This window comes from Nothobranchius furzeri, chromosome 16, assembly GCF_043380555.1.
Source record: "Nothobranchius furzeri strain GRZ-AD chromosome 16, NfurGRZ-RIMD1, whole genome shotgun sequence".
NCBI classification, from domain to species: Eukaryota; Metazoa; Chordata; class Actinopteri; order Cyprinodontiformes; family Nothobranchiidae; genus Nothobranchius; species Nothobranchius furzeri.
Genome location: NC_091756.1, coordinates 4652115 through 4676536, shown reverse-complemented (window position 1 = coordinate 4676536; position 24422 = coordinate 4652115). Strand labels below are relative to the sequence as shown.

Genomic DNA, 24422 nt, shown 5'->3' with positions numbered 1-24422 from the left:
TACGAGCAGCTGGGCTGTGTCCCGGACATCACAGCTCCCGTCTAATGAGAAAAAGTCAAAACTTGCCTCTTCACGTTGCAGCTGAAGCTCCAGGTTCCCCGCAATGTCCTCGATCCTCCTGGTCACGGTTCGCCTGGACAGCGGGATTTGCTCAAATGCGCCTTTTATTTCAGGGCATATTAGTGCGGCAGAGTCCTCCATGCACTCTGACAAACTCTCCCTCCGAAAACGGCTTGCTGTTTTTAGCTATTTTGTGGGATATCACAAAGCTGGTCCTGGTTGCTGCATCCCTGGATGTGTGAAGCTTAGTAAAACAGCCTTGCTGCTTTTGCAACTTTGCTAGCAAAGCTTCAGATGTCCGTGCCCTCTCAGCATCAGATGAGTTCTTGTATTTTTCCGAGTGTTTCTTGTCGTAATGCCGACTCAAATTGTAGTCCTTAAACACGGCAATCTCCTCCCCGCAAACCAAACACACGGCTTTACCTCCGACTTCAGTAAAAAAAATACTTAGCAGTCCAATTTTTGTTGAAAATCCTGCATTCGGCATCTTTCTTTTTTTTTTCCATGAGCGGACATTTCTCGGGCTACAATCACCATGTCAACCGCGGGCACTTGTGGCTATACGTATTGCGTCATTGTGCACGTAAAAAACAACTTCAAAATAAAAGCAATGCAGCCTTAGCCCATGCATGAGGTAAAATGAGAAAATACATTTATTTTGTAATTTCCAATTAACCTTACGCGGGCCGGTCAAAGTCAACCAAAGGGCCGGATGTGGCCCGCGGGCCGTAAAATGCCCAGGTCTGTTCTAACAGAAACCTGGCTGAGCTCTGATGCCCCTGTTGTTCTTACAGAGACCTCCCCACCAAATTTTTATTTTACTTATTCAACAAGGAATGGAAAAAAGGGTGGCAGGACGGCTTTTATAAGTTCATCGATACTTTCTGTAAAACCTGTTTTATTCGACAATTTTACTACTTTAGAGTATTCCGCAGCTGCTTTTAGCGTTCCCCAGATTTTATTTGTGACTGTCTACAGGCCTCCTGAACAGAATGCAAGTTTTCAGAGGTTTTATCACTATTGCATTACTTGGCTACAACACATATCTATATTAAAATAACCCAAAATGACAACATGACCAAACCTTGGGACAGAAACAGACAGTAGATCAGCAAAGTCGGTTTAGAAGTCCAGATTAAATTTCGGTGGATGATAAATAAGCATCCCCAGAAATTCAGAAATTGACCCAAAATCAAACAAAGAGTTCTTACAACTGTGGAAAGACATTTTCGATTTCATTTGGCATCAGCCAAAACAGTCCTTGATGACCCAGGCCAGGCCACCTCCCCGCCAACAGCCCTGGGAGAATTAAAACAAATATATCCATCTAGTAACAATTCAGCACTAACATGCCCCTAGAATCCATGTTTCCACTATGCAGAGGACGCTAAAGTCATTCAGAATGTGGGACTTCTCTTCTTGATGCATGCCAATGACTAGACCCTTCTCAAACAGATAAACATCTTTTCCACGACCATGAGATGTGTCTTTCGATGTGGTTGTGTAACCCCTTAACGCCAGCTGTCACAAATTAGCGTCAAACCTGCATTCGCTCCAAATGCAACCAACATACTGCCTGAAAGAAACTCCACAGGTGAAAATAATTTTAGAATTCAAAACATATTCAGGCGTTAAAGGGTTAATAAATGAGAAGCAACTCATTGCACCAGTTGGGGTTAAATAACTTGTTGCCAGCTGAAAGATAATCACTCAATTAGTCATTATCCAATAGGAGGCTTGTGCCTATTTGATTAGTTAAATCCAGCTGTCAGTAATTTCATAACATGACAACAATTATAAATCTGAGTCAAAGAAAGTGAAATGATGAAGTGAAGATGAAAGTATGTAGAGAATGACTTGAATAGCTGACCAGCACATTTCAGCTCATGGTCTTCATCAGGGTCCGTGGTGGGAATACATTTATTGAGTCTTTTTACCCGGCAGGTATGACATCTGTAGCATTAGTTCAGATTAGAATAACTCAATGATTATAGAAACTTAATTTTCTGATTTGCTTTTTAAACATTTACTAAAAAGTCCACTAAAATTGGTGAATTAATTTTGAAGTAATGGCTACTGTTGCAAATAGGGTTTTTATGCATTAGCTGTACAGTGAAGAGTAACATGAAACACAAGTCTGGGGTGGTGAGTGTATCTTATCTGGCTTGTTGAGCAGATCTCGGGGACTATTGTTGACCGCAGTGGACGAACTCTGTCTGGTCAGACTGGTGAAGCGTTTGTCGTGAGTGTGTCCCATGCCAAACCAATGTGGTAAGTTACCGGTTCGAATAGTAATCTAATGGTCCTTTTCTACTAGTACCTACTCTGTGTGAGTCCACGTGGCTCGTCATGGTTCCCGAGGTTCTCCCGCTACTGATGGGTACCAGTTTGCTGCCCCTCTTGAAGTACCAGCCTCTAAAAAGTTCCAAGTGTATTGAGATGGGCTGAAAACATGACGCCAGAGGACAATGGGTCACTGATTGGCTAGGGGGTGGAGTCACCAGTTCTTCCGGAGTGTTTCACCTTGCTGCCCAACGTCTTTTCTTGTGGAAGTGTGACCGAAAGCCACAGACACGGCAGAAAGTTCCAGCAGGTCCATCCTGAGTGATCAACACCGCTGCCATGTCATACATTGTTGCACTGAATTGTTTTTTTTACCGAGTCGAGCCAAGTGGAGTTGCACAGCAGGTACTAATGGAAAAAGGGCCATAATACACAATTCCCCAGTAACGCTGCCTTGTCCCTGGTGTTGTTGCAGCATCGGTCTGAACTGTGCCTTGGGGGCAACTGAAATGAGGCCGTTTATTGAGGCTATTGGAAAAAACACTTCTTCCTTTATTATTTGTTATCCCAACGCAGGTAAGTCCCTGTCAGGTTGCAGCCAGCAGCTTAGATAATCACTTCACCACAGCATCAGAGCACTCTTAAAGAAAGAAATTGGTGCATTTATAAACGATACTCCGCTTTAGTTGTGCTTCCGAGGTTGACTCAGGAAAGCGTCAGTGCAGGATTTAGTCATTCTGATTCAGAGCATCTTTTACCAGCTAACATACAGTGTGCTCCTGTTCATGTAGTATCATCTCTCACCACCAGGATGGTCTCCTCTGTTCATTTGTTGTTGTTGTTGTTTTTTTCTAGGCCTTCCAAACACATTCGGAGGATACGATGAAACTCCTCAAGTTACAGCCTCCAGTTTAAAGGTTTTAAACTGATTTTATTTAAAGGACACCTATTGTTACTTTTTAACCCCCAGAGACCCAAATTTAGAAAACAACTGCAAAATCTTTTTTTAACCTTCCACATGTTGTTCTAGGAGGCCAGATAAACGGGCCTATTTACACATTTTAACAGCCAGTAGTGTTGCAGAACTGAACAATGGGACCTATTAGCAATGTAAATGTGGTTTTAAAAGAAAAAAAATGGGGAAGGTTTATTTTTGTAGCCTTAAATCTGATGTTGTAATATTACAACCGTGGGTCTCTGGGGGGTAAGGAGATGTAGTTCTGTTGTTGATTTAAAAAAACTTGGTCAGGAAGCTCTTTGCTTTATGTGAGAGGAATTTAGAGCAATCTGATAACAAAAGAAACAAGTAATGCAGTTAGTAGAGACACACGGAATGATGTGGGATTCAGTGTTTTGTCCAAAGACTCTAGTATGTGTCAATGAAGCTGAAATTGATACCTCCCAGTTGTCAGATTACTCCATCAACTAATCGTCATAAAATGAAGTACTTTCATTAGAAAATACATATGGTAAGCATGTTCTCCCGCAGCAAGGGATTGTGGGATATACACTTATCCCAAGTCAGCATCGATGCAGACTTGGGTGAAATGTGGATCAAGGACGCAAAAAGGGCATGATCAATTTCCACACTTGAGAAAGGGACACCCTACGCACTCGCACCCCTGATTGGGATCGCACAACTGAAGGGCACAAGTGTGAAAGTGTGAGTCTTGCAGTACGTTCTCACACCCAAAGCATCGGAAAATGACGCGGGGTGACCAAGCTGGGAGTCCCAACGCGTCAGAAGGCGACGCTCTGGCACAGCACATCGATTTCCGACGCCTGCAGTAAAATGTACATTTCATTGATATTTGACCTCTAACCTTTTGCTATTTGACCTTCCTGTCACCCACATCCAGGGTTTAATTTGAGCCAGATCTTGCCGGAACAAGATCCAGGAACTGCCTTAAATATATTTTTAAACATTTTCTAAATGCTTTTTTATATTTCTACAATTTTTTATATTTTTTGTTTTTGTGAAGCGCCTCGTGATTTTTATCTATAGAAATGATATTTTCTTCTTCTTATTATTTTGAAAGGACCGTTCCGGCAACTCACGCGACCAACTTGTGCTTTACGCAGGGTCCGAATTACGGGTGAGCTAAAGGGATCCCAGCTCGCCTGAAAGGGTGACGCTCCCCTGGAAGCCCCCAGCTTCCACACCCAGGGCGAGCCCAAAACAGCTCCTGGTTCTACTTATATTACATTATCTATGTGGACTCTCCGGGGATTGTTTAGAGCTGAGAGGCGCAGAGCTCTGATCTTTGATGCGCTCCCGACAGATGCGTCCTGAGCACGGCCACAGTAACGTTATTAAAGCGGTGCCACATCCAAAACAAATTTAACACGCAATCGTTTATGTCGGCTCATATCCTTTAATGATTTCTGTCTTTTATTTGTGTCTGATGCGTTTCGCTGCTGCGGAGCGGAGCGCGTCTCCCATGTCCTTCGGTGACTTCGCCTCACTGGTGCGACTGGCGCTCGGCGCGCACTCATTCACCTTATTTGCGGTCAGTAGATCTTTTAGAACTGCAGTTCAAAGGTAACTCATGAGGTGAATATATATGAACCCAGGTAGCAGTTTCTCTTTAGGACTGAGAGGAGATGCAGGAAGATAATAAACAGGCAGGACAGAAAAAATAGTCAAATAAAAACAAGTTAGTTTTTGTACCTGCTGGTTGCAACAAACAGACACCACTAAAGGTAATCAGAAGTGAGGAACAGAAAATGAAATAATTATTTTAATGTTTAGAGCAGCAGGAACTCCGAGAGGCTGCAGGCGCGTCAGTGAGTTTGCTGCTGCTGCGCAGGGGGAGGGGGGAGAGGGCTGAAGCAGAGGAACAGTCGCCTAGTGAACTAGACCAAATTCTTGCTTTGCAAAGTTTGTATTCACATAAGTGAATTTATATTCACACACATAGTCTTGCTTGCCAGGCTAGGGGATTAGTAAAAATGCAGAAACTACCAAGAAATGTGTGTTAACTGAAAATGTGGGCACAATTTTTAATTGTCAAAAACTCAAGTGGACCAACCTGGAACCCCCCCCCCCCCCCTTTTTTTTTTTTGCCTTTAGTGAACTTTAATTTCACATCAGTATTTGCGGTCGGGGAACATTTGATTTACAAATTAAGCACTGCCCACATCCTAACCTTAACCCTGCTTCTCATATTGAACTTGTCGTTAACTATATTTGAGAGGTACGTTACAACTGGAAACAAAGTTTTGCTTGCGGAAGTGGGTTAAGATTAGGATGTGGGTGAGGGGAAGGTTAAATACCAAAGGGTAAAGGTCAGAATTTGGTGAAATCTCTGTTTTCCCGTGGGGATTCCACAAAAATAAACAATCAGTGATGAACAAAATTCTGCATCTAGCCCTGCAGAAACAGAAAAACAAACAAAAAAGGGACACAACAACAGGAGCAAGCTATCTCTGTGTCAACCTGATGAGGAAATATAAAATCAACATTGTTTTACTGAACAATCACACGATAATAAATCACAGTGCATTTAGTGCCAACCACAGCCTTAAGACGTGTTGAATGTACCCAAGTCCATTCTTATGAGAGCAGCATGTGAGCACCTGTGTGTGTACACGCGCTTGTTTATGTAAGGTTTCTCTATAGGAGCATCCAATAGAGAGTGTGAGGGGCCACAGATCTGCCCCCAAAGATGTGTAGGAGATGGAAGGAGCTCCGAGTCCCAGAGATCCAGGAGCTGCCCCAGAGTGCAGGGACCCCAGGTAGACTGCAACCAGAAAAGCCCCTGCCCCCCTCTCGAGAGGCGCAGAGGATCGCCCCGGGGGGGGGTCACAACCAGCAGCCGGCAGAGTCCCGGGAGATATCAGCGGCAAGCCCACAGGCCCGCCCGCAGCCTCCCACCCCCAAGCCGGCCGAGCCCGGAATCCAGCGGCCCGGGGCTCAGAGGCGACCAGCCCAGCTGTGGACCCAACATAACGCAGGGACTCAGATCCCACCAGGCAGCCACTGGGATTGTTTTGTTATTTACAGTCCTTTGGCCATCCGGTGAGGTTGCAGAAGGTGCTCTATAAATGAAGTGAAGTAATGGTAAAATGGTAAATGGCCTGTATTTGATATAACACCTTCTAGAGTCTTGAAACCCCCCCCCCAAGAGGCTTCACAACACTATCAGTCATTCACACCCTGGTGGTGATGAGCTACATTGCATCCACAGCTGCCCTGGGGGGCGTCATTTTGTATTCTAGGATGTCCAAGGAAGATCCCGCCTTACTCGTCGCTGATTGGCTAGAAAGGCTCTACTATGATTGGCTATTTCATTTAACAGCAAATTGGCTGTCCTTCTGCCACCAGCAGAATGTGGTTTTGGGAAGTTTAGTAAAGAAAATGTGAACTTAGCGCTATAATAAACATTCTGTCCTGGTTTGTAAAATGTTTTATGTTTCATAAAAAAACATAACAACATAAAATGTGAATTTTAAATCTTGTTGCCTTTTTCAAACTGTTGTACTAACTTCATATCTCTTGGCTCTGAAGCATTAGAGTACACAGGATAAACATATGTGCCTTACCTGGGTATGACATTTAATAAAACTGCCCTCTTCTGCCCAGCTGTGTGCATCAGGTCTGTTTCTTCTCTAGAAGAATGAAAACTGGTGAAAAATAGGTCTAAATCATAATCAGCTTTAACTTCATTAAATGATACACATTTAATCTGATGATGAGAGATGTGCTCTAACCTGTAAACAGCCTTAACCTATTAAAGCAGGATAGCCTAATAATGAAGTAATAAGATAACCCCAATAGAGCCAACAGATATAAAGTCAGTCTACAGTGTGATAAAATGCAACAAGATCTATTACAAGTTCACATTTGATGTTTTTCAGGTTCTTTTATGAAAGAAACTGAAACTGGTTTGTTGCTAAACAGGAAAGGATGTTCATTATAGCGATGAGTTCACAATTTCTTCCAAACACTCCTCAAGATCTGGTTGTAAACAAAATCCTGCAGCGAGGGAAAACTGTCTCTCTTACACGAAATAGCCAATCGTAGTAGAGCCCTTCCAGCCAATCAGAGGCGAGAAAGGCGGGACCTTCCTTGGACATCCTAGAATTCCACATGACGCATCCTGGGGCACACTGACAAAGGCGAGTCTGCCGTACAAAGGCGCCATCGGTCCCTCCGAACACCACCAGCAGGCAAGGTGGGATAAGTGTCTTGCCCAAAAACACAACAGCAAAAATTTGAGTGCTCAAACCTGCAACCGTCCGATTAAGGGGCGAGCACTTTACTCCTGTGCCACCGTTGTCGAAGGTTAATGTGCTGATATCTCCCAGTTTTAGTTGAAGTAAGCCACCAGTGCACTACTTCCAGCAAAGAGAAGTGAGCCACCTTACAGCTGAGCTTCAGACGATTTGGAGTCTTATTTACTGATTTTTAGACATCTTGCCTTCGATTGGGTAACAGCAATGTGACTACCTCTGACTTGGATGTTTAACCTCCACAAATAACACAAGCCTGGAGGAGTTATACCATGTGGTGAAGTTGCTAATGCTAACAGTTAGCTTCTACAAGCCAACACGTTCTCTGCTGCCTTCCCCCATAGCAACTCAACATGGGTGAGTCCATGGATGTTAGTGACAGTCAGTGTGACGTAGATCCGTCCTGCTTTTCAAATCCTAGAGTTTCACCGTCTGTTTCCTATCAGAGACCAATGCAGGAGATAGGTGTAGGAGACTATTTCATGTTCAGCCTGCGTGAAAAACTCAGTGACCCATTACAATCAGAATTAATAGTTTGAAAAATATTTTTCAGTGTTCCACACCTTTAAGCTTTTACTTGGTAACCCAGAAAGCAGAGAAATGGAACTTCTAAACAGAACACGGTCTACTCTGTTGTCTCTTGTATTTGCAGGAGTTTGCTATAGATGGACTGGTGAATGTTGTGGGAGGATGTTGTGGGACCACTCCATCACACATAAGGTCCTTAAACTGTTTCCGATCAATAGATCCTTGAATATTACTGAGATTTGACTGTATCGTGTTCCTTTTCCCTACAGAGCCATATCTGAAGCGGTCAAGCACTGCCAACCAAGAGTTCCTGCTGCTAATATTTACCAACACTACCTGCTGCTCTCAGGTATGTGGATCTAGTCTGGCCACGACCCTTAGACAAAGTTCAGTCATGGGACGGTTATCTTTCAAAGTGTCTCTGCATGCTATTGGACAACGAACAACATGACGTACTCTATGCTATGGAAAGACCACCATACACTGTCAAAGAAGATGCAAATACCACATAATGGACTTAAGCACCTCTTTCTGCTCTTGACTCGAAAGCCGAAGTCTAAATATACCAAAGTTGATGCCGAAGCAAACGAGCTAACTCCACCTTAGTAGTTCCGCACCGTGGCATCATCCTGCCCACCAAGCGCTGTGATTGGCCCAGCAAAATGATGGAGCGCTGTGATTGGCCCAGCAAAATGATGGAGCGCTGTGATTGGCCCAGCAAAATGATGGAGCGATGTGATTGGCATGGCACAGGGCGTCTGGGGCTCTAATGAAGCATGGCAGTAAATAACAATGAACCCCCCACTCTAGAACCTTTTTAATCAAAATTCAAAGCATTTATGTTTTCATCAGCCTTTGAATAAATGGTCTTATGCTGCTCTTTCTGCACTGCATTTGCTCACCCTTTAACTTTAACTCTGTTTCTTTTCATTTATAAAGTGTATTTTCTATCTTGTTGATTTGAATGTTCTCACAATTCTTGCTGATGGGAAGCTCATTGACTTGCCTCTGTATGAAATCTGCTACATCAGCCTTTCTCAAATGGGGGCACGCGTACCCCTGGGGGTACGTAAAGAAACTCCGGGGGTACGTGAGAAAATGTACATTCATTTTAAAAAAATAGTATCCATGGAAAATCTTTCAAAAAATAATTATTTAATAAATATTTTAGGAAAATATAAGTAAAAGTTCATAAAATGTCTTTTATATTCAGTAGAAGTAGGCTAAATTCATTATCCCAAAATCCCAGAGTCCTGCCCCCAATGCTTTTGCGCTCATTAGGGGGTACTCGGCTGAAAACAATATTTCAAAGGGGGTACATCAGTCAAAAAAGGTTGAGTACCACTGTGCTACATAAATAAAGCTGCCTTGCCCCTCCACCACCCACCTTGTTACACTGGGTCAAGCTTAAAGTGACAGTGTGCGTTTTCCTTGGCGATTGGGGGCAGTAGATACCTGTTGAAGAAAGACCTTACCAGTGGATGGCCATTAGGGCAGGGATTAAAGTTCTCCGCCGTGGCGACGGATATCAGTCAGTTGAATAATCAGAAAAAAGTTTCAGTCAAAATCTCATCTCGCGCTCGCTTGGGTTTAGTAGAGTCTCTCTCTCTCTCTCTCGCTCGCTCTCTCCTGTTGCTAATTGAAACGTGCACCGGTGTTGTTGAAACGCGTTTCTCCACCGTTCTGCACCGCCCAAGCTGCAACAACGCGTGCGCTCATTGCTCGCTCCCACCGTGCACACAAACACAAACTGCGCGTGCACCAGGCGCTGGGATTCTAACAGAGCCAGTAAAGCTCCGATGTCACAGTGAGAGTTAACGTGATGAGCGGATCCAGCACCCAAATTCCCAGTGGGCCGATCTGAGGTCGGTGTTTTTAGTCGTCTCTTGGTTTTTCCGGGCCGGTGTTCAGTCATGACGCTCTGCTGATCACCTGCTGATGAGAGGATTTCTCCTGTCAGTGGAAGAGCTGAACAAGCGTTAGGTCCTGGAAACACTTCCTGTGCCCAGACTAGTGACCTGTTATTTATCATTTTATAATTAATATTAAGTGAATGCACTAAACCCACAAATGATAGAAGATGAGATTAAATATTATTAATCATATTACTATCAAATGTAAATAAGTATAAAAATATTAATAATTTTTATTTTAATATTGATTATATTTCATTTCTAAGGTTTGGATGTCTGTGAACATTACAGAATATTCAGATTGGTGTAAAGAACATGATATTAATAACAGGTCATGATCTAAAGCTGGTCTGAGGTCTAAAACTCTGCCCTGGGCCTGAAGTCCTGCAGATATATTTAGTTTCTATAAACAACAACAACAAATAAACAACAGCAGCTGGATTCTGCTTTGTCCCTTAAATTGAGTCACGGAGTTTTTCATTTTCTGCAGCTCACACGTTCACCAGCAGCTCTGCCAGCTGATTGGTTCTTTTGGTAACTAGTGCAGTTCTGGTGCTGAGCAGCATGGATGCATCAACTGTAGTCTGTGTTCATAATGGATGAAGAAAGGACAGGATAGCATTGTTAACTCAAATATATCATTATAATGAACATGTATAGATACTTTATCATACATACCTACCAGCCTGTAACGCTACTTTTGCCCCCCAAAATGCACCAGACCGATGTGTTTAAATATAAAATGTCCAATCATTTTTCTCCGGGGTGCCATGCCCCCGACACCCCTAGAGTACTTTAATACTTATCATCTTTTTTACCTCAGAAATCTCAACACCCACACTTTTAAACACTGTGTGTGTGAACGGGTTATTCCAAATTGTTCCGAAACAAGAATACTGACCTTAAAACCCATCAAAACCCGAATAGTGGCTGCATGTAAACAATGTGAGCCCCCCCCCCCGCCCAATAATTTTCAGTCGGATGAGAATTTTTTGCTTCAATCCCTGCATTAGGGTCAAAAATCCCGGGGATTGCAACCTCCAGCAAAATAACAAGAACATCAGACTCCTGTTCATCGTTGGCTATGAGTGGAGAGGCAAATGTGTAAAACAACAACGTTTATTAACGGTGAAAGTTTTGTAGCCATTTGTGACAAATCAGTAAATGCATTTTGTCCTCACGGGCTCTTGTAGAAGGAAACTTGGCATCCAACATGGCGTCGCCCAGAGACGATAGGTGTGCCAGAATCCGGTTTTAGCGGTCAAGCAACGACTCGACCTCACAAGCATTCTGCCCCTGGATTCGGACACACCCTTTGACCCACTCCGATGTATCTTACAACAGATTTTTATGGTTCTATGTAGGGCTGCAGCTATCGAATATTTTTGTAATCGAGTACTCTATCGTATCTTTTTTTTCGATTAATCGAGTACTCTAATAAATTACCCTTTTGTGTTTGTAAACCATTATATCATATATTGATGAGCCAAGATGGCGCCGAGTATGGCTGCCTCGTCGCGAGCTCCACCAAGTTCCAACATTACACACTCCATACTGTACATTAATGCCACTGTTTTGCACATACCAACCTCTGTACATTTTATATCTCTTATCTTATTGTTTACTTTATTCATTTGTATACTTAGATTAGCCATTTTTATATTTTACTTGTTTTTACATTACTGTATTTTTGCACAACTCTGTTGCTGTGAAGCTCGCACACAAGAATTTCACTCGCATGTACTGTACCAGTGTACCTGCACATGTGACGTGACAATAAAAGTGATTTGATATCAAATAGCATGTTATAATTATGAAAGACCTCTTAAAATGAGCAAGCAATTGCCAGTTATTCTTCAAGTTTTATTCAAAATTAGTTTTCAAAACTTCAGCACTTCAACTTTACTTCACAGTAAACAAATGCCTGTGCAAAAAATAAGTAAACCTGAGCCGATTCTCTCCTCGTGTGAGAATCTGCTAGCCTGCAAGCCAGACAAAAACTAGGAGGATAACGCTGCGAGCGGCTGCGGCCCAAACAGAACCAGAACCGCTCACGGCGCAAACAGCTCGCCGGCTGTTTCCCTATTAACACACGTCCGTTTTAATTTCTACACTTTTTTCTCACACTAACAAGGATTGCCAAAAGCATGTTTGCTGTGGTTTTCTCAAATTATACTGATCACAAAACATTTATTTACTTTCTTTCGTTTTCCTCCGCCACTCATAAATACCCGTGTCCTCCTGCAGAAACCCCGAGGGACAACAGACATCAATAACACAATAGAAAGTCCGACATATTGTGTAAAAACTGCTATTTTTAGCACATTTTAAGTCCGACGTGTTGCTACCAGATGTACGGTGTGAGCTGAAGCTGAGTGCTACAAACGAAAAAGTCGCAGAGTCCGCAGAATATATAGAAAAACAGGCTAAAAAGCATTATCTTGTAGAGGCTCCGAGTCCGCTTGCAGAAGTGACATTTACAGGTGCTGCAGCACGGAGGATGTGGTGTTGTGCTAGGCTAAATCCATTTTACAGTATTTATACTGGACTACGTTTTCCACCTTACGACGTCAAAGATGGTCCCACAACTTTGACTTTTTCTGTCTTTTTCGCACTCCACCGGGGTCCACGTTGTTAAGAGAAAGTTAAGTTATATTCGCTACTCGCGTGTGCATTCAGTCCAGTGGGCATGTGCGTCACTTATTTCGGTCCGGGTGAAACATGACCCCGGGCGATTGCAAAGCCATGAATTAATTAAATATGAATTAAACGAATCCTCGAGGCAGAGAATTTGACTCGAGGCTTTTTTGTACTCGAATTATTCGAGGTACTCGAGGAATCGTTTCAGCTCTAGTTCTATGTTATGAAACCGCTAATATTATTTAACAACTGGGCATCTTAATTCATTTTCAACATTTTGAAGGATATTTCCAGAGATTAATGGTAAAAACTACACTAACCCTAACCCTTTAAAGGGGCATTATGGACAGGGGCGTCGGACTGGGGGGGGGGGGAGGGTACTGTTTACCCAGGGCCCACTGCAGGGAGGGGCCCTGAGACAGCTTTGAATAAAAATGTTTTATTGTTGTTGTTTTTTCCCCCCAACTTACTTAATGTCTTAATAAACTTCCCTTTACCTGGATAAAGAGGTTAAGAAACAGAATTTCGCCTTAAAAATAATAACTGAATAATCTCTGAGGCATCTATCACCCCTTAAAAATGTGCAAAGTGGTTTAGTCCACACCCGCAGCCAGGGGCTGCACGGCCGCATGTACAGCTAAGAGTCATCGCAGATGCCGACAGCCAGAGCTGGAGGCAGGAGAGTCAGTCATGTCTTTTCCCAAGAAAGGGAAATCTGGCTTCCAGAAAAGAAAAGAAAAGAAGGAGAAGGAGAAAAGGTTAATTGAACAGAAGCAAGTAGAAGGACGGTGAGCAGCAGCAGCAGAACACAGTTTTAGCTGATATTAGCTAGCTCTCAGAAGCTGCAATCATGTTAGGTGTTCAGTGTTAAACGCCTTTAGTTCACCATCAAGATCAAATATAAATTAATTAGTGTTGTCAGTGAAAACACTAATTAATATATATATATATATTAACCAGAATTATTATCGCGGGCGGCCGCCGCCAATTAATTTGCGGACCTCGCAGTAAAAACAGGTTCACTCTGTGTGGAGATTTCAGCTCCTTCCCAGTCATGGACCAGGACAAACTTGGTATCGATGGATTCGTGGTAATCTCAGGAATGAGAAGCTGCCACTGTTTTTCGTATAGCACGATGACACTGGTGTTAGAGGATTGTTATTGACTTGGTTAGATATTTTAAGCCTATTTTAAATTTCTTTATATTTGATCTTGAAAACGGACAAACTTATAATTTGGCTGATAATGCAGCGATTATAAAATTTAGAGTACATTACATTCACAGAGAGAACCTGGTTTATTTCATGTCATATGTATTTAATATATCAAGATATATCAGTATCAGCAAAGCTTAACATCATGAACCATGACAGACATGACTGAAGAGCAGATGAAGATATCATGCCAGGCACTGATGAGAAAATATTACAAGGATCTCACAGCTGAATTTGAGAATGAGATGCTACACCTGAGAACAATATATGGTGCCACATTTCCACACATTCGGTCTCCTCTTGAGCTGCTTAATGCCATACAGGATGCAATTACAGAGCATTGTTGGAGAAGTTTGTATTGGACTGAGGATATTTTGCACACTACCTGTGACTGTTGCTGGGGGTGAACGGGCTTTTAGCAAACTGAAACTGGTGAAAAATGATTTGAGATCAACAATGTCCCAGGATAGACCGAACAGCCTAGCTCTTCTTTCTATTGAAAGCCAATTAGCCAAAGGATTGGACTTTAAAGATCTCATAAGTGATTTTGCTAACATGAAGACCCGTCAGTGGGCATTTACTGGAAAATAAATTCCAGGATTTTTGTTTGAACACGTTGTTGGTAATTAAAATAATTATATGTGAAGTCTGGGCATTTCACTTTTATTATGCTGGCATTTGTATTTGCTCAATATAGAGGTTAAACTAAGACCATATTCATTATCTTGTCTTATAGCATGACAAAAAATGTGTAAGAGAGATATTGAGTAATTGAGCATGGGGGCCCACCTGGAAGACTTGTACCTAGGGCCCAGAATTTGGTGCTACGCCCCTGATTATGGAAGTGTGACAGCCAAAACATGTATAGAAATAATAAATGTCTTCTTCATACGTTCTCCTGCAATGCCCTGGTCCTGTAGAATTAGCCCTGGCATTTTTACTGTGATTGCCTGTTTTTCTGTAAAATCACAGAAAAAGAGAGATGCTCGGGTCGAGCAGGCTGCTTCATGCGCGTTCACGCTCAGGCATCGCCCGTAGCATTTGCTATCCGTAGCTTTAGCAGCAGAGAGAGAAGCAGTGCCACTTTGTCGCTGTTCCTAACGCCTAGTGACAAAGCTAGCTACATTTCTGAGGACCCTTAGCTACTTTCTGTAGAACTTTCTTCTAGATATTTCCTGCTAATTAGCAACAAAATAGCCATTTTCACTCCGAACCGTTCTTTGAACGTTGTTTCAGCTGTCATCAAGGATATAAATGTTACAGATGCAATGGACGTCACTGGCGCTTTAGCTCACCTAGTAAGATGTCTGACCCTTGTGCAGAAGACTTGGGTTCGATTCTGGATGTGAACATAGTTCATTTAGAGCTTATTTTTTACATTAATGGTATATTTTTTTATAGTAAGATGCCCAAATTTTTATTTGAGACTTGCCGATCGGCATTGAATTCACAGATAAAAAAGATGTGGGTTCAACTTTCATTTTGGAACAATTTTTCAAGCAAGGGAAGGGAATGATCTGAGCATGCAGGAGGACTGACCCATCATAAACCTTTGTCGGCTGTGCTGAAGAGAAAGCTACAGAACCAAATTATTTAATTGATTAGCTGCGCGTTCTCCTGTCCTCTGTCCTCCGGGCCACACACACACACACACGGGACTGTCTCAGCTGTTATTTCCGTTAAGGAGTGTGCACGTCCAGCATGCGCGCCTCGTGCACGAGCCTACTGTTGAAGCTGCCGTTACGCTTTTGGCCTGAGGGGGCAATCGCGAGCATAAAAATTCAAAAGTCCGAAAAGTCCCTTTAAAGAAAACACGAGCGAACATAAAACAGGTGACTAAGTGATATAACCCAAAATACACAATCTTATAAAAGGAATAAAAACACAATCACAAAATAATCCAGACACACCATCACAATAAAATATAAATGACAGCCATATAGAATTAAACTTTAAAATTGAGCCCCTAAAGTGTCCCTGATTTTCTCCAGGTGGACAAGAGACATTGTCTCTGCTACCAAGTATGCTGGTGGACGAGAGTCTTTTCACCTGGGCGGTAGTAGTCTTTTAAGCAGCAGGCAGCAAAAAGAGACTATATACAGTAGGATGCGAAAGTTTGGGCAACGTCCTAATATTCATGATTTTCCTGTTGGTGATGATAAATCAATCAATCAACTTTTATTTTTATCCATCATCCTCAAGGGGAACCCAAAGAGCTGAACACAGCACAAATAAAACACAGAAACAAGAAACCAATAAAACTGGGATCAAAAAGAAAAAAAATCAATAATAGCAAACAAAATAAAAAAACCTATTAAAATCAGTTACAACCAGCCACAACAACAGATTTAGGTGAAAGCCGTACGATAAACATGAGTCTTCAAGCGCCTCTTAAAAGCAGTCCAAGATGAAGACCGCTTAATGTTAAGAGGTAACGTGTTCCAGAGGGACGGTGCTAAAACAGATAATGCCCTATCCCCACATGTCCTAGACCTGGAGCGAGGAACAGTTAGCAGGAACTGATCTGCAGAGCTCAATGACCTTGAGGGTACATGTCTTTTTAACAAATCCCCAAGGTATGGAGGAGCACTGCCCTGAAAAAACTGACAGACAAATAAAATAAGTTTATACTCTGCCCCTATGGGGGGCAAGAAGCCAATGGAGCATAGCCAGCACAGGACTAATATGGTCCCATTTCTTAGACCCCGTCAGAAACCTGGCTGCACTGTTCTGCACCAGTTGCAGACGTCGAAGAGCAGTCGGGTCCAAGCCATCATACAGAGAGTTACGGTAATCCAGCCTTGATATCACAAAGGCATGGAATACTCCTTCCAAGTGGGTCTGTGATTGCAATGGCTTAATTTTAGCTAGGCGACGCAAATGAAGAAAGCAGGAGCATACCGCCAGGTTGATATGGGAGTCAAATTTTAATCCAGATTCAAGCCTAACCTCAAGGCTAGTGAGAACCGGTTTCTGACATGGAGAGAGAATATCCAGGTCAGATATAGCACCAAGGTCTGACCTAGATCCTAGATCTAACATGCAGATAGCTAGCAGCTAACCAGGACGTGGGAAATACAATTTCAGGTAAATATATCAAAAAGGAGACACACTGTGATTTTTGAGAAATGAAAGAAAGTCTATAGGATTTACAGAAAGCACTGATGTTGATTTTCATCCAAACCTTTAGAACTAATTAAATAGTTGTAACTAATTAAATATGGATTTGAATGAAGGAGCCTCCCTTTAATCATCTTCACGAGCGCTGTCTCATCCAATGCCACCAGTCTGATGCGCAAAACGGGATTTGCCGCGGCTCTCTGGGAGGATTTTGGCATTTATAGTAGCAAAGCTGAAGCTAGAATAAACTGCCGTCAGGCACCTCTCAAACCAAGACGGGATAAAGGGAGGTCGCTGGGTGCCCCCCCCCCCCCCATGTGACGTACAGGGTCGCGCATTCAGCGTCCGGCGGAAGACACGTCAGACTGATGAAATTTCTTTTTCAGGACCTTTAGCTTTGATGCGACCTGCTTTTTGTCCCGCTTGACGCCCCGCTCAGCCGGTGTTTCACCACTCAGTCGAACAGCTGGCTGCCTCTCACCGTCCCCGTAAAAAGGCGACTAATCTGTTCGTCCGCTCGCACGGCCAAAAGCTCCATGGTCTCCGCGTCCGTCCAGTTTGCCATGCTGTAGGAGGTTGAAAGACACTAGTGAGAGGCCATGTTTATCTGTGTTTATATCCCTTCCGGCCGGCACTCGGCGCGCAGCGTACGTCACTAACGTCAGATGCAACATATCAAAATGTGCCTGCACCTGTTTGTGAAGACATATTTACAAAAACATGTCAGTATTCACCACTAGAACACTTCAGAATACATGTCAAATTCTTACCATTGAAATAATAATCATATTCTTGAATTTCTTTTTTTTTTTTTTTTTACTGTGCTGTTTGATTGGGAAAAGTCTAATAGCTGGACATTGTCTATCCGTCATCTCCATCTCTATATCCATCCATCCATTCGAGGCACAATTTAGAGTACCATCATACAAACAAGCATATTTGTTGCTTTTGTAAAGAAACCTGGAGAAAGTCTTCTCACGAATGCAGAAGGGCTGTGCTGGCAGGATTCAAACCTGCAGCATTCTTGCTGAGAGTTAACATGGCTACCAACCATGCCACCACGCAGCCCCAAAGTAAAGCTAATGATTGTAATTTTACAGGCTTGGAGCCATTCAGGATTGGCCCTTACACAAACTTCGTAAACATCGGCGAACGCTGCAACGTGGCTGGGTCACGCAGGTTTGCTAGGCTGGTCATGGCTGGACAATATGAGGTTACTTTTTTTTTATACTCAGAATCTTCTGAAGCTGCAACAAGTGATCTAAGTAAAGTTTCTGGGGATTTGCTTCTGTGTTTGTTCTTCAGGAGGCTCTGAGCATTGCTAAGGCCCAGGTGGAGATGGGAGCTCAGATTTTAGACATAAACATGGATGAGGGCATGCTGGACGGGCCAACTGCTATGGCACGGTTCTGTAACTTCATTGCTTCTGAGCCAGACATTGCACGGGTAGGATACTGGAACTTGCACATTCTCCACGTTTCTGTGTTGGTGCATGATTAAACCGTATTATGTTAGTATCTTGTGCCTCTTCCTGAAAGTGATTAGTTTCAAGTGGCGCATTAGACACTGCGCCATAGTAACATTGTGGTTTTCTCCTCAGGTTCCTCTGTGCATTGACTCATCCAACTTTGCAGTGATTGAGGCCGGGCTGAAATGCTGTCAGGGCAAGTGCATCGTTAACAGCATCAGCCTGAAGGAGGGAGAGCAGGAGTTCCTGCTCCGAGCGGCCACTGTGAAGCGCTACGGTGCTGCTGTGGTGGTCATGGCCTTTGATGAGGAGGGACAGGTGAGCAGGCAGTTATGCTAAGATCACACACACAAAAACTGAGGAGTGTGTTTTGCTCTCCAGGCCACAGACACAGACCGCAAGGTGGAGATTTGCACTCGAGCCTACAAACTGCTGGTTCACAAGGTGGGATTTGACCCCAATGACATCATCTTTGACCCCAACATCCTAACCATTGGTACAGGTATGGAGGAGCATAGTGACTATGCTGTCAACTTCATCACAGCCACCAAACTTATCAAGGTAATGGAGCTGCCACAGCTAGGAGCACTTTTATACAGCTGTTGTATTTCTAGTGAAAACTTACTTATTTCTGACATCAGACTGTTGTTGAGGCTTCTTCATTCATTCTAAACAGAAACACTATTAGATCTGTTTCAGCAATCTTCACCCATTGTTATTTAGGAGACTTTACCAGGAGCCAGGGTGAGTGGAGGTCTTTCCAACCTGTCCTTCTCCTTCAGGGGGATGGAAGCCATTAGAGAAGCTATTCATGGAGCCTTCCTTTATCATGCCATCAAGGTAAACACACACACGTCCCGTCTCCTTGTCTCATGTCAGACTCTTTTCCCCGACCTGGTTTACGATCGTCACATAGTGCTATTAGGACCAGTGATGGGAATAACACAGTTTAAAAGAACGGCGCTACTAAAAAAATAGTTAATGAGTAATTAATTAATTACCGTCTTCTTTTATCATAACGCCGTTTCCGTTACTGATGAGGAAATGCGTGCGTTACTAATTCAGCAGCACGGCGTGTTGAAGCCGTCATCAGCTGATCGGGAGCAGAAGAGGCGGATGTTTTCATCCAAGCTCATCACAGCCCGTGAAGAACGAGGAAGACGTGATGAATCTACAGCTGCAGATCCACAGAGTCGCTGCTGCAGGTGTGAATCTGCAGCTTCTTAAGCCTGGTTTATGCTTCTCCGTCAGCTCCGCGAGGGACAGACACGCACGGATTGACGGAAGCGTTTTGCTCTCATACTTCTCCGTCTCCTGGAGAGTGTTGCAAAGCAATTGCCCGGCAGGACAACAGAGGGCGTAGCGCTGTTCTGTGGTATCCTGTCATGTATTGGTCCAAGATCGTGTGTTTATATTGTGTTTTTTGTGTATGTAAGAGAATTTTAACACGGACATATTTGTCTCTCATTCTCCCACCTCTTCATGCGCTCCCCACCTCTAAACCCACGTTTCCTGTCATTTCCGTCCACAAATAAAACGCTTGCTGCGCATCTGTTCACTCCTCCAGTCACTGGAGGATGAAACGTTCATATTTTTAGAGTTTTTTCGCGAGGTATTCTTCAAACTTCTCCGTGTCTGCCGCTAGTTAAACACGGCTCTCTTTGCAATGGCGGCGCTGTAAACAACAGCAACGTCCTGACCAATCACCAGCTTGCGTACTCCGTTTCGTTCGATGGATGTTTAAAAAGTGGGCTCGACTCCGTACGTACTTGCGTGCCTGCCGGAGCCCTACGCAAGGACGGATAATGGCGTTGCGTGTCTCCGCACTGACGCAGACGGAGAAGCATAAATCAGGCTTTAGCGTGACGGCGGGACGTCCCGAAGGTCCGCTCACCTGTTCACCGCTCAGACGTCCTGATCTTCTACCTTCCTAGATCATCCAGCTGTAACCTGTTTCGGATCATGTCTTTAGTCCCGCTGTAACGCTGATGCATCATTTTTATTTTATTAATTTATGTAACCATTACTAGATTACCAGCAACAGAAATGCTGCTACAACACACAATTATGTGAAGCTGGAAACATTAGAATACTTAACTAGACTGAGAGACCATTTAAAGGCTCAGGAACTTTTTCAGGTGTTTCTATTTGTAATTATAAACTTTAGCTGATTGTTAAATATCACACGGTGACATTTCAATAGTCAAGATTAGTGTAATGTTCCTGTTCCTCCTGTTGAGTGCCCATTTATTTCAGTTATTCAGTTTTATGAAAAAACAATGTATTTTGTTCCAGTCGTTAGTCATTTACATTTCACTGTTGTAGTCATTTATAGTAAATTAAGTTTAATTAAGAGGGGAACCCATTTTCTAGCATTTTTTAAGGAAAAAAAGTAACGAAAAAGTTATTTTTGTTGGTAATCAGTTACTTTTATAATCTTATAAATTTGTAAGTAACTAAGTTACTTTGTTGACAAAGTAATCAGTAACTAACTAATTACTTTTTAAAAGTAACATTCCCAACATGTTATTTTGTCCCTTGTTTATTTACACAGTAAAAATAAACACAATGCGTAAGTAATACGTTTAAAACACAGGAGGCAAAAATCAGTCAGGCTTCTCCAAAGCCTCCACCAACAACAGTTTAGTCGTACAATTACAAGAACAATAGCATTGAGAATAACAAAGTAAATGAGACTAAAAAGTAATAATATCTGGAATTCACCTAGTACAGGAAATTATTTCTCTATGTGAAGAAGAATTACTGTTGATGCTCTCTTAATGAAATACATTTTTAAACGCCCACCGGAGAAGCTGGCATGTCACGTTAGAGCTAACTAAGCCATTTTAGTCGTTCGGGAAAACGTCCTCAAAGCAATTTTTTAATGAAAGATGATGAGGCAGAGAATCATTAGACATGGTTATCATTACTGTAAACTCTTTTAATGACTAAAAATGCATTTTAGTTATTCAAATGTCACTGTGGGAAACGCAGCCCCAGTCAACTCTAATTTATAATTGCAAATAGAAAGCACCTGCAAAGGTTCCTGAGCATTTAAATAGTCGTTCTGTCTAGTTGAATTACTGAAATAAATGGACTTTACTAGCCTGACTTCCTAATGGAAGCAAAGTGTCTGGAAACTCTGCTCAAATAGCCCCACCCCCTGAAAATTCAAACCGAGCCAATCGGTGCTGAGCAGCGGACGTCACACACCACGACGCTCAGTTTGTCATAAACAAGAAAACGGCGTCTGAAGCGGAGTTCGCTGCGGCTCCTTCCTCTGCTCTAAAGGACTTGGACGTGTCTGTAAAACACAAGTAGAAGCGCTAAAAGCATTTGTTCTGAAGAAAGATGTTTGCGTCGCTAGACGCCATTTTTGACTACAGCTAAAACACTACAGCAGTACGGTCGGCATTTCCGCCTTTTTTCTGATTGGTTATTTCTGAGCTGGCTAGTCCCGCCCCTCATGTGCCTCTCTGCCTGTGAGTTACCACACTAGCTCTCTGTGTAGAATTAGTCTGGCAGGCCAGGCTAGGACCACTTTTTCCAGTTTCACTTGTTTGTATAACTGTGTGTTTTTATTAGCATTAACATATGGTGTACATGTATATATAAATTCTTAAAAATGACAGTAGAACAGGCACAAATACGATCTAGGACTTGAATTTATTAACTTTAAACACCAGAACAGGTGTGACATATTCAAGAGCACTAACTGGTTCCAGGTGGATGACTGGAGAATGATCAGAGGATAACAGATCATGACGAGAAATTAATGATTTGACGCCTGAGTGGAGAACAGGTGAGCGGTTCCTTACGTGGGGAGACAAGACAAGAAGGGGATGGCCGCAGTTTCACAGATTCACGCCTGCAGCAGCGAATCTGGTGTGATCTCCAGCCAGATCGCAACTTTCCCGTTCCTCGCTGCGCCGATGCGCTTAAACATCCACTCCTTTAGCTCCCCATCAGCTGATGGCCGCTTCAACACACCTCGCTGCTTAATGATAGTAACGCATGAGATGTTTACAGTCGCTCGTCTCAGAAACATGTAATAAACCAACATAATTATCAGAGATTTGAGTGTTTCTGTTACTTTAAGACTCGTTTGTAACTGTTTATAGAGCAGTGAGAACACAGAGCTGCAGCAGGTGTCTCGTTTGTCGGACTACTTTCATAAACTACTGTTAGGGCAAAAATGTATTCTGTCTGGTGCTTTCAGCGCTGCACACACGTTACAGAAATGTAAAAACAATAGCTTACCTTGACTTTTGTACAGTTTCTGGTGCCACCAGGCAGCAGCAGCAGAGATCAGAGACGATCTCTGAAAAAAGGTCCGTGACACGGACTCCGTAGTTGTCAGGAAGTTTTTTTTTCTTTTACAAGTTTAGCTGACGTGTTTTCCAAGTACTGCATCAGTCCAAGCAAGGCAATTTCTTTCTGTTTTTATTCTGTTTTAGTAACACTTTAGTGGCACTGTGTGCGTCAGTGACATCCGGTCTACGAGGAAATTATACAATGACGAAGGTTCCACCTTGCTTGATATGCAAGCTGTGATAACCCTTTTTGTCTAATTAATGAATCATAATTGGAGCGTTAAATTGCCACCCCTAGTTTTTAGCTGATACTAGGGATGCTAGATATTGGCATTTTATACCAATATTTGATAAATCAAAGTTTTCCTATATTAAATTATAATGCCAATATCGGCTGATATTAATGGTAGACTGACGAACATCCCTAGTTGATACCTGGGGTAACTCAGCAGATTTGATTTTAACTAGGGTTACATCTATATTGTATAATTATTCTACTAGAAATTATAAAATTTGACTTTTTATAATATTTAAAGATAAGTTATTCAATTTCATCTGTGTAGGCAGCCAGACCAAAATGAACATTCTCAATCTAAGTTTTCAAATTTGAGTGTGACACAACTAATACTGTGTCATCTGCAAACATAACTGGTGTTGACATGTTTGAAAATTTTAAAATGTCATTAAAAAAAAAGCAGAAAGAACTACACCGTGCCAAAAAAGAACCCTGTGGGACACCACAGTGTGACATATCTAAACCCTTTTTTGTTTAAGTTGGCTAAAAGGATTTTGTCATTTACACAGTTTAAAAAGTGTATTTCTAAAAATACAAGTCAATCAATTATTTTGTCCATCACAGGGACACACAGACAACCAGTCCCACACCAACTCACACCAAAGGGCCAGATTTTCATTGATTATTCCTGATTATAATGGGCACTCTGAGTTTTTCATGCAGGCTGAACATGAAGAAAGTCCCCTACACCTATCGCCTGCATTAGCTTCTGATAGAAAATAGACGGTGAAACTCTGGGATTTGAAAAACCTGGCAGATCTACGTCACACTATTACTTCATGGACTATTCATGGATTCCCCCATCTTGACTCATGATGGGGAGGGTTCTTGTTGGTTTAGCGTCCAGGAAACAGCTGAGAATGTCGTGGCTAATAGAAGCTAACTGTTAGCATTAATAACTCAACCGCACAGCAGAACCTCATGCAGGGATGTTATATGGGGAGATAAAACATCAATATTGCAAAGTAAATGGAGTCAGTGGTAGAGTTGCATTGCTGTTTGCCAATCAGAGGCAAGATATCCAACCAGCATAAAATAAGACTCAACATCCTGCCAACGGAAGCTCTCCGCTGATCTGTTAATCTTCTAGATCCTGAAACAGGCGCACCAGTGCTTTTTGTGCCCAGAGTGCAACTTGCAAGGATTCATACTAGAGACCACTGCAAATGTATTGTTTAAACCAGTGAAGCACACCTTTAATGAGCTAAGAAACCTGTCAGTAAACATAGAAACATAGAAAAGTTACTCTTATGTTTTTTGTAAACTAACTCACAAAAATGTTTTAGAGTGGAAATAAGCTACTTCCTTTAGTAAAATAAAACACATTATAAAATCAGCTTCATAGATCAATAT

At 42.5% G+C, this 24422-nt stretch overlaps 1 protein-coding gene across 1 annotated transcript in view; it reads left to right on the top strand.

Moving 5' to 3' along the window:
- The window catches only part of mtr (5-methyltetrahydrofolate-homocysteine methyltransferase), a 77573-nt gene that overhangs the window by 20030 nt on the left and 33121 nt on the right, over nt 1–24422 (top strand). Inside the window, exons 8-17 of the mRNA XM_070545360.1 lie at nt 2237–2331; nt 2819–2919; nt 3199–3260; nt 8231–8298; nt 8376–8455; nt 18094–18206; nt 18299–18439; nt 18594–18779; nt 18843–19022; nt 19185–19301. Of these exons, the coding sequence (XP_070401461.1) occupies nt 2237–2331; nt 2819–2919; nt 3199–3260; nt 8231–8298; nt 8376–8455; nt 18094–18206; nt 18299–18439; nt 18594–18779; nt 18843–19022; nt 19185–19301 (1143 nt within the window). The remainder of the gene's footprint in view (nt 1–2236; nt 2332–2818; nt 2920–3198; nt 3261–8230; nt 8299–8375; nt 8456–18093; nt 18207–18298; nt 18440–18593; nt 18780–18842; nt 19023–19184; nt 19302–24422) is intronic.